This window comes from Lathamus discolor, chromosome 6, assembly GCF_037157495.1.
Source record: "Lathamus discolor isolate bLatDis1 chromosome 6, bLatDis1.hap1, whole genome shotgun sequence".
Classification (NCBI taxonomy): Eukaryota; Metazoa; Chordata; class Aves; order Psittaciformes; family Psittacidae; genus Lathamus; species Lathamus discolor.
In genome coordinates, this window is record NC_088889.1 from 17,125,319 (window position 1) to 17,135,629 (window position 10,311).

General features: G+C 48.3%; 1 protein-coding gene across 3 annotated transcripts in view; it reads right to left on the minus strand.

Annotated features, from left to right (window-relative positions):
* Positions 1-9,963, minus strand: part of ARMH4 (armadillo like helical domain containing 4) — an 80,673-nt gene extending 70,710 nt beyond the window's left edge. For 2 of the 3 annotated variants that reach the window (XM_065685434.1, XM_065685433.1), the window contains exons 1-3: positions 9,800-9,963; positions 2,427-3,803; positions 18-230 (exon numbers count right to left, since the gene is read on the minus strand). In XM_065685434.1, coding sequence (XP_065541506.1) covers positions 18-230; positions 2,427-3,759 — 1,546 coding nt within the window. In that variant the 5' untranslated portion in view covers positions 3,760-3,803; positions 9,800-9,963. The remainder of the gene's footprint in view (positions 1-17; positions 231-2,426; positions 3,804-9,799) is intronic. The other variant, XM_065685435.1, reaches the window with a different exon arrangement.
* Positions 9,964-10,311: the final 348 nt, after the last annotated feature.

Consider the following 10,311-nt stretch of genomic DNA (forward strand, 5'->3'; position numbering starts at 1 on the left):
GTGAAGTAGAACCCTACCTTCCACATCTGGAATGTTTGCTGCAGAGGAAGTACCAGCTGCCACCACCATCTGGGTAGTACTAGGAGTAGTCACCATCTGAGTGTCCTCTCCACTGTTTTCCTGGGGAAAGCTTGAAGCTCCTGCTCCCTGGGTAGCATCAGACACTGGTGTTGCAACTAGCAGAGCAGCATCAGCCTCCTGGACAGCTGTTGTAACCTCCTGAGTAACACCTACAGGAAGAACATGTGTCAGTACCAACTTGCAGGACAACAGACAGCAAAAAAGCAGATACTTGAAAGAATGTGACTCCATGCATTAGCATTTTCAGAGCCACAGTGCAAGCAGCAAGTCCTGTCAAGTATCATCAGGGCAGTGCAGCATAAAGACAGATACAAGAATGCCTGTAACAGTAACGAAGCCACAGAATCAGTGTTCATTTTCTTAATTGCCCTTTAGGGACACAAGGGCCCACTGGGAACTAATGCAAGGAGTTACAGCACTGCAGGACTTCAGTGTGAAATACCATTTGAAACATGTGAAGTTGCCAGAGCAGTGTTTTTAGTGACCCAGTCTGACGGCTACAAGACTTTAGCTTTTTAGAAAGGTTTATTTTTGTTGCACAAGTCTTATTGACAGTGTTTCCCCAACATCTGTGATACAGCAGAGAAGGAACCTGCTGACAAGTGAAGCGCTTATGAATTAATCTAGAAATCAATCAATCATATTTCATCACCAGCATGCAATTAGCTTTCTTTTACAACAAAAGCCAGATGTTTCAGGTGCAGTGATGGGAAGTTGTCCCTTTGCCCCTGTAGCCTAAGAGGGAAGATTAAAGATGCCCAGCAATTAAGACAAAGTCCTAAATCACAGCTCATATTTCTCACCCTAGGAACGTCATTGCTCAATATCTGACCAGAGCTCTTCTTAGCACTGCTCCCTCTTCCTCCCATCACCCCCCTCCCTCCACCCCCCCAAGTCATTAGGGTCACTGTCATTAGGCTGCAGGTGCCATCTCTACAGGTAAGTACAGTAGAGGGTGACACCGTCAGCCTGTGGCAGGCTGTCCAGGAGGAAGATTTCTGCCTGCTGGAAACAGACTTGGCACAAGCAGTGGACAGTCAGAGCCTGGCCACAGCTTCACTCTAGGGTGTGAAGACAACACCAGGAGCTTTTGTTACAAAGAACAGCACACAGCTCTGGACAGATCTTTTGATCCAACCACCATTTAAAAGTCATAGAATCATAGAATCATAGAATAGTTAGGGTTGGAAAGGACCTCAAGATCATCTAGTTCCAACCCCCCTGCCATGGACAGGGACACCTCTCACTAAACCATCCAACACAAGGCTTCATCCAACCTGGCCTTGAACACCGCCAGGGATGGAGCACTCACAACCTCCCTGGGCAACCGATTCCAGTGTCTCACCACCCTAACAGGAAAGAATTTCCTCCTTATATCTAAGGAATATGTCAATTACTCACAGGCTATGAGTATAGCTTCCCTATTCCTGGACTTAGGAAGCATTTACAGCCATACATTATCTCTGCATCTTCTGCACTAACCGCAAGTTATCCATAGCTAGCAGTTGAGAACCAAGTGATCCCAGACGCTAATTAAATCCCCCAGAAATTACTCCCCCCCTTCCATTTTGCAGGCTTCAGAGTAAGTTAGTGCAAGGACCCCCTTTAAGTCCTTGAACCTGCTATATGAAAGGGACACTTGGGTGAGTGCTATCCTCCTTGAAATAGTGTTTAACCAGTGGGTCTGAGATTAAGCTCCCTCCTTAGTCATTACAAGAGGCATAACAGAGGGTTATTCAAAGTAGATTTATGTATCCCTGGTCAAGGCAAGATACCGACAATCAGACTACAGCTGTGCCCCGTAACCATTATGGGAGGGCCAAAGCTGAAGCCCCTGCTTTGGTAGCACACCATACGTGCAGAACATTAACAAAGGAAATTTTCTAACTAACACCAAGTATCTGCTGTTAAGACTCCAATTCCCTACAGACATCCACGCTGAAGTACACCCATCAGCCACAGGCTCAACTGCCACAGACTTTCCTGTTTGCTACTACAGACACCCCCCCTGAGCTCCAGAAACTGAAGAGACAGCTCAATACAGTTGCTTCACATCACAGGGCAGGGTACCGCCCAACACACTGTGCCTCCTTGTACACAGGGGCATTGTGTATAGGAACAGCCAAGGCTATGCCGTACTTTATGGATGCGAATTACCTGTTTAGGCTGTTACCCCTCCACAAAGGTCCATAGCCTTTCTTGGGGAGAAAGTGTGTCCTCCCTCTACTGCAGGTATCAAGATAACACCTTTCTCTACTTCATCTCCCTGGAACGAAGCAGATTCCCAAGAGCATCCTTCCTATACCTACACTTAGAGGAAAGTGTCTTTAACAGGCAAGTTTTACCTTTCCATGAGCTTTCCAGAGTAGGAAGGAGATCAGACTGCATATCTGTCACCACAGCAGCCTGTGGCTGTGATGGAGGCATGCTTTTCCCCTCCTCTGCTGTGACTGCACTTATGTTTTCCAGCGAGTTGAGATCAGCTATGTCTACACCCACCAGGTTTGGAGTGGGGACAGCATCACCATGGCCTGTGGAAGCTTCTGGCAATTCCTCCCCATGCACCAGCACTGTGCAATTGGTCTCCTTGGCAAGCTCAGGAGCTGCGGGAGCGGATGCTGGGGATGGCAGCACTCTTACTGCATCTTCTTCCTCCCCTACACCTCCCTGTGGTGTCTGGGATGGTTCTGTTATGCCCAGGTCCTCTGTCACCTCCTCAAGAGACACACTTCCCCCTTGACTTATGTCCCTCACTTTTGTGTCATCCCAGTCAGATGGCACCACGTCCATAGTGTGGCTAATGACAGTGCCAGCCACGGTGGGCAGCTCTCCTTGCCTTCCACCTGTCCCTGCTTCCAGGTGGAGTGAGGCTGAGGTCACCACAGGCAGATGTTTTGCAGACACAGATGCTCGCACAACCAGGGACTTTAGAGGGCTCCCTGTGTGGGGTCTTTTTACTCCTAGCTCAGGAGTTACGCCATGAGCCTGGGGAGTCAGGATGACAGGGTGGTCACTTGCTGTTTCCCAGCTGGGAAAGCTGGGGTACAGTGTGTGCTGGGGTGCCACTGAGGGGTGCAAGTTGCTCCCTGCCTCCTCCTCCACAGCAGTCTCAGAAAGAGGGTTTGCCAAGAGGCCAGGAGACCTGTGCCCTACTTGAACACCACCTTCAGTGGTGGTCCCACTAATGGGGCCACCAACAGACTCCTCCTGAACAGTAGGGTTCAGTGTGGTCACAGCTGTGGTCAGCATGGCCTTGAATGCATCATCCTCTTCCAGCTCTGACTTTGTTGGACGAAGCTCACCCTCATCAACAGCAGCCACTGCCACAGCAGAGGTATAATCACCCAGACCCTGGCTGCCTGGAATGACATGGCTCAGGCTTACGGACAGCATTTCTCCTTCTGCAGTGAAAGCTTCATTTAAGGGTATCCCAGATGGCTTTACCAACACTCCACATGGCTTTTCAGAGATAGTCTGCTCAGAAGGGCCCAACTTATTTTTCAAGTTCAACATGCTTGTCCTTTCATCTTCAACCCCATTCCCTGCCCAGGGGCCATGCTGGACCTTTGTCATGTCCCTCTCCTTCAGCGGCAGAGATGCAACACATGGTGGACTAGAAGACAAGAGCAGGATGCTGCAGGTGACCATGCAGATGTTAAATCCTATTGATCTACTCATAGCTGAGAAGAAATGTGCCTAGTAGCAAGTCCAGACTGCACGACCTAGAAAGGAAAAAGGAGGAAGATTACACATACCCATAACCAACCATTGACCCAAGGCCTTAAGTAACAGGGTGACAAGTTCCAAGCATGCTAGCCTACAGCCAGCTCTGGGCAGACCCCACCTATACATCCCAAGCAAAGAATCCCTTCATCTCTTTTACTATTCCTAGCCTACGTAACCTGAAGTCTTAAGTTAGACAAAATGCTCTTGACCTGAAGCCCAAGACAGACCTTGCCAAGCTCTCACACCAGTGGTAGAGGGCTATGCTTTGCCCAGCAGGCATTAGACTTCCAAGTAAATGCTCCATCCCTGGCAGTGTTGAAGGTCAGGCTGGACACAGCCTTGGGCAACCTGGTCTAGGGTAAGGCGTCCTTGCCCAAAGCAGGGGGACTGGAACTAGGTGATCTTAAGGTCCTTTCCAACCTTAACCATTCTATGATACTATCAGGATCAACCTATTTGTCCTTTATCAAGTCCAGGTCCTACATTTGACCTGAATCAGACTGAAGTTTCAGGCCTGTTATGGCAAGCCCTGTTCTGTGAAACCAAGGAACTCACAGGGAACAAGGTGTATCTATAGATTGCAACACAGGACCAGAGCCAAAACAGGAGGCTTCAGGACTGCATTAAGTCTTATGTCCTGTACAAGATCCTTGGCCCCACTGAGAAAGACTACAGCCCAGATAGCAGTACTGCTGCATTAGCACAGTGTTTATCCTGCACTGCAGTATGGAGGCATGTCCAGAAGTTTCACATGTATAATCATTGTATGCTTCAAGAGTTTCCAAGAGAGCACTGAAACAGTAGCCCAGCAGAGATTTAGCCAGCTGACAGCCTGCTCTTGGCAGGTTCTGTTGTCTCCAGTAACACAGCTCAGGCTGCCATGCAGACAGAGGACAGCAGCAGCCTGCTCCCAGCCACCTCCCTCTGGGCCACTGCCTCTCAGTCCTGGGCTTGCTGCACCATCATTTAGCAGATGATCACCACACCATCCTATGCAGGACAGCTGGTCACACAAGTCTCATGCACACAGCAAACAGCCATCCACACAGCAGATCTACTAAGATCTTCCTCCTCCTCCCAGTTGCAGGAGTCAGCTTGCCAGTGGCACAGTCAAGCTCAACTGTAAGAAGTCCCCAGTTACCAACAGTTTCACTTCCTTTGACTGGTACTTTCTCAGTTCTACAAGTGAACTGCTCTTACCTTTGAGCCACAGGACAAAGGAGTACTATTAAAGAAACATTGGGGCTATCAGAACCACCCCTCAGCCTTCCGAAGAGCAAAGATCACTCTCTGCAGTCTTGCTCATGGGCACCAGGATGAGCCCCCCCAGCTTGCTAGACTCCTCATTTCCTCACCCAAACAGCACGTACATAAATATTACCCGCATTTGTACACACACAGCACAGCAGCAAACCACCTAGCACTGCTTTGCTGCACAAGGATGCATCATTTCTCCGTGTCTTCTCATGCACCCATGTGATGCTGTGCAAGAGGTAACTGCTGTTGTAGAGAGAGTTCTCACTAACATCATATCTGTGCTAGTCCAGCTAACACAAAGGCCCTCTGCATCTTGCTGCTCATGAACATTTGTCTCCTTTGGGAAAGTGTTATTGTATCTATCCAGTCAGCTAAATATAGCCAAGAACACAGAAAGCTTGTATGTCTGGTCACACACAGCTATACATATTTCCATTGCAAAGAATACCTCGTATTCCACACAGAAGACTTCTCTAGCTGAAGACCCTTATATCTGCAGGGTTGTCCGTAGCACAGAAGACAACCTCAGAACTACCAGCTTAGACACACACAGATCAGTCAATTACTGCAGGCTCCATTATCTGGTTGAGCCTTCAGGGCACACTGAGTCACATTTTCCACTCTCCCTGCAGCCATGGCCCTCAGCAGCTTGAGCCGCTGGAATAATTCTCTATCACAGGACACACACACACACACACACACACACACGTACACACGTGCTCAGGGACAAACAGAAACCACCAAGAAGCTGCTCACGAGCAGCAGCACGCACAGTTCTACTGGAGGATGGGCAACAACCCATCTATTACCTCTAACCTCCCTGCCATAATAAAAAAAGGAGTTGAAAACTGACAGTGTTCAGCTATTCTCCCTTTATGTGCTTCTGTAATTAAAAAGCACTGAGAGTATATTATGCAATTTAAATTGCTAGTGCCCAATGAAAAGCATCTGCCTTGCCATGCTGATGAACATAAATTATGTGCAACTCACACGCCTTTAGCAAGGGCCAGTTAAGACATACTGAAACATCAAGAGCTTGTTATTTTTTAAATAAAGAACAGTTTGGATCTAAATACAGTTTCTCTAGAATCAGGAGTCTTTTCAGGCTATGCAAGTAGTTTTAGCAGTGGCTAAACCGAAACAGAACTCCAGCTGCACTTGAAAGCCATAGCATTTCGCTAGCAGTCATACATGTTATACATAAGTATATACACGTACATATATACATTTGTAAGTTTCTTGCTCCAAGAAACCCAAGACATCTAGGAGGTGGTTAAAAGTACCGAAATGTTAATCTCTTCCCAACAAGCTTACTCCACCTTTCCCAGGATCAAGCGTATCAATGAATAAGAGGGAAATTTGCTCCCTAGAAGGCTAGCTTTTTGAGATCCATTAATTAAAAACTTGCTTCCTTCCGGCTCATAGATAACATGGGCAGTCAGTACAAGACAGATACAAGAATTCCCAGGGCACTTGGGCAGCCTCAGACTCATACCCCCAGTCTGAAAAGCACCATTGGTCATAGTCCTACATTTCTAAAGTATAAAAATAATGGAGAGTTATTTGCTCAGGAAATCCACAAGTAGATCAAAGCTAACCTAGACCTCTGCATTCAAAAAAGACCAAACATAGTGGCATGAAGCTTACTGCAGGATAACGGCACAAATTCATGCTTCAAAGAAGATTAATCAGAGCTTAAAGTACTTAGCTTTAGGATGAGGCTGGATTAGACAGTGTATGAACACCAGTGACCTGGTATCTTCTTAAGCAGAGTTTGACACCTTGTTATAGCAGTTCCACTTAATGCGAAAGCAATACAGGTTTTAGCAGATAGCTGGCTGCAGAGCAGTTTGTTACTGAAGCTGCAGTGGGCTACACATTTATCCTCCCATCTGGCTATTTTTATAGTCAGTATGCTCTACTGCCTTAGCCAAGCAATAAAAGTAAGCTGGAGCGTGCTGCTCTGACCAAGCACCTCCTCCGTAGTAAGCTTAAGCTTTTTTGTTACTAGCTTGAAGCTGTAGGATAACTCCATATTTCATGCCACAGGAGTTCCTTGTCCCCAGATTTCACCTGGCACTCTCCAAGCTGAAGCCCTGGAGATCAGCTGCCAAGCGGGAGCCAGGCTGTCAGTGGAAAACTAATCCTTGCTTCAAATAGGAAGCATACACAAAGGGCAAAAGACAATGCGAGCTACTTTCCCTGCACTTAATAACAACAAATCCCAAGAGATGCAGTTCCCTTAGCTGCAAAGGCAGCACAACTGCAGACAACCAAAGAGCTTTATCTTTAGCGTAGGGGAGGGAATTTGCGTTTAACACCTAGTAGGCTGGAAAGAAGCACAAAGGACTGCTAGGCTAAAACAGGAGACAAAATTGGGCATCTGCAGGAGCTGCCCATCAGAATAAGAACCACCTATTACTGGGGCAAGTGACCAAGCTGGGGCACAATAAATACACATTGGTCACCAGCTGAAGCAGTCTTGCAGACTCAGCTGGATCCTTCCGAGTCAGGCTGCTTCCTTGCTCCATACAACTAGCACTAGCAACAGCTATTAAAACATTAACCCCTCTCTGAGGCCTGTTTGAAGAGTCAGCCCTTGGAAGGTCTGACAAAAGCCAGCTCAGAAGGAACCCCAGCCTGTTATGGTCACTCCAACAGGGCAGGCTTGAAGGGGATAAGCACAGAGCAGACCAGGCTTCTCTCATTTAATAGCTGTGCCTTACACAGACCAGCAGCTTGTGGACACATGCTGCAATGTATGAAACTCTCCCCTCTCACCCCATTGTACACAGCTGCTCCCTAAGATGCCTTTTAGAGTTTTGCCCAGTCAGTGTAGTTGGGGATAAAGCCCCAAGAAAACCATTTACTGTTATTTTCTGCCTTGGGCAAGTTCTGGCTGTGTTTCTCAGGAAAAAAAACCAACCAACCAACCAAGAAAACCATAAAAACAACACACAAAACAAACAAACAAACAAAAAAAAACACAAGTTCTTAACTCACTTTAATTAATAACCATGTTCTAACAATCCCTCTCCCACACAGAAAGTACACTTGTAGTCTGTAGCTGAAGTGGCTGCATGCATCATATAGCAGAGAGCACATGCGATTAACAGGTCAGCTTCAGACAAATCACTGACTAGCCTTTGCAGAACAGAGCTTTTCACACCTCCCAAGTACAAGCTTGATTACGCCAGCTTCGACTAGCTGAACAGTCCTGGATGCGCTCAGCTCCACAATTCATCTGCCTGTTCAGGGAAATGGACAAAAACAGTGCTAATCTTTCAATGCAAAGATTTTAGCCAAAATACACAAATCAAGCAACTGCCAGCAATCAAATGCTATGTTACCAGAGCGCTAATGTATGCTACCCAAGCCTTGTGCTGAATACAAAAGCCAGCAGACAATACACTGCAGAGCTCCAACTCCTACTTTTGCACACAAGCTCAGAAAGAAGCTTTCATTCTGTCTTTGCCCTGTTCGATCAAGTGAATTGTAAAAGCTGATGCTCTTACAGCACTTCCTGCAGACAAATAGACCTCAACCAGTTAAGCCATCCTTAACAGCTTGCAGTGAAACCCCAGCAGTGACATGACTCAGGCTATATTGGTGGGTGGTGTCAAGTAGGATGCACAAACCCAGACACATCTTCCTCTACTTTGAAGATAGTCCCTTACAAGCAAACAAATGAGATGTTAATGCTCTATAAGGACACCTTCCTACCAGTCCTAGGGAGCCACCTTAATACACAATAGATCACCTCCACTTCCAGCATCTGCATTCCAGAAGTAGTTCTTTTGAGAAGCAAAAGACATGATATGTTTTAGACATTATTTCTCCAACCACTAAGCAATCACCTGCTTTGTTCAGAGCAGCACACACCACCTATGGAAATCCCTACTCAGATTTGCAAGTAAAAGCCACACTTTGATCCATGTCAGATCCCCTGCACCACAAGGCAGAGGTTTACCAAATTCCAGAGGGATTAAAAAGATTGGGAGGAGGAGCATCTAAGAATGAGGCCAAGGGGTGCAGCAGTTTCCAGAGACCAGGAGTATGGAAGCATTGCTCTCCAGACAGACTGGGAGCATTCAGATTCCAATCAGCAAGAACCACTTGGAAATATCAGTGTCTTATCTAACACAGACAGCAACAACCTGCAGTAGATCTGGAGGGTCATGAGACTCTTCGGGTTAAGGTTGAAAATTAAACACACCTTGCCAGGCCCTTTTAGCTTTGGTTCAAACTGCTTTTTTACCAGAGAGCAGAATTAGGGATGGCCGGACGCTTGATTACACTCAGCACACCTGCTTGCGAGGCATCTTCCTGTCCTCCTCAATCATATTCAGAGGTGAGCTTAACAACCCAGGAGTGCATCCTTGCCCTACAGCCGCCCACCAGTGCGAGCAACCAGCCAGGGATGTCTCCAGCTTAGGCCTGCAGCAGGACAGAGGCACAGCCGTGGTCCCCCACACGCCATCCCGGGAAGAGGAAACCGTCCCCGGGGTTCCTCCGAGAGGACGCACCAAGACTCCAGCCCGCAGGACGGCACCCTCCACCCCTCAGTGCCCCGGGGACCCGCTCGTCGGGAACAAAGAGCCTCGCCGAGGATTCTCTGCCCCGCGAGCAGCCGAGCATCGTCACCCACCAAGCAGTAAATCAGAACGGGAAAACGCGGGGACAATCCAGCTTGGGGGTACCGTGTCCCCCCCCCCCGGAGCCCCCCCGGCCTCACCTGTCTCCCGCAGTCACCGCTGCGTCCCCAGCGCCGCGCTCGCCCCCCGCGCCCTCTCGGGCGGGGCGGAGCGGAGCGGAGCGAGCCGGCCCCGGGGCGGCGCCGGGACCGGACCAGCATCGGCTCCGCCTGCCCGCAGTGGATCCTCTACCGGCCGCGGCAGCATCAGCGCGGCAGGGGGGCTGTGTTTCCCATTAGCTCACGTCTCCAGAAGGAAGTTTTAGCACCCAGTTCTTCCCCCCCACCAGCTGGGATCAGAGTCCAACCCAACAGGCTCCCTCGCTTTGCTCGCAGGAAGATGAAGAAGCGAGGCCTACAGTACTCTTGGCAGTTTTTCATCTTACTACAGTTTCTTCTCCCGTGTTTTCAGCTACAGAGGACACCTTCCCCCAGTACTCTCTCTAAAAACAAGGACTTCTCAAGTAATATCCCACACAAGTCTTAGCTTATTTCAGTTTCTCTGTTTTGTTGGCTTGCTTTAAACACCTACTTGGCCAAGGAGAAAGAAATCT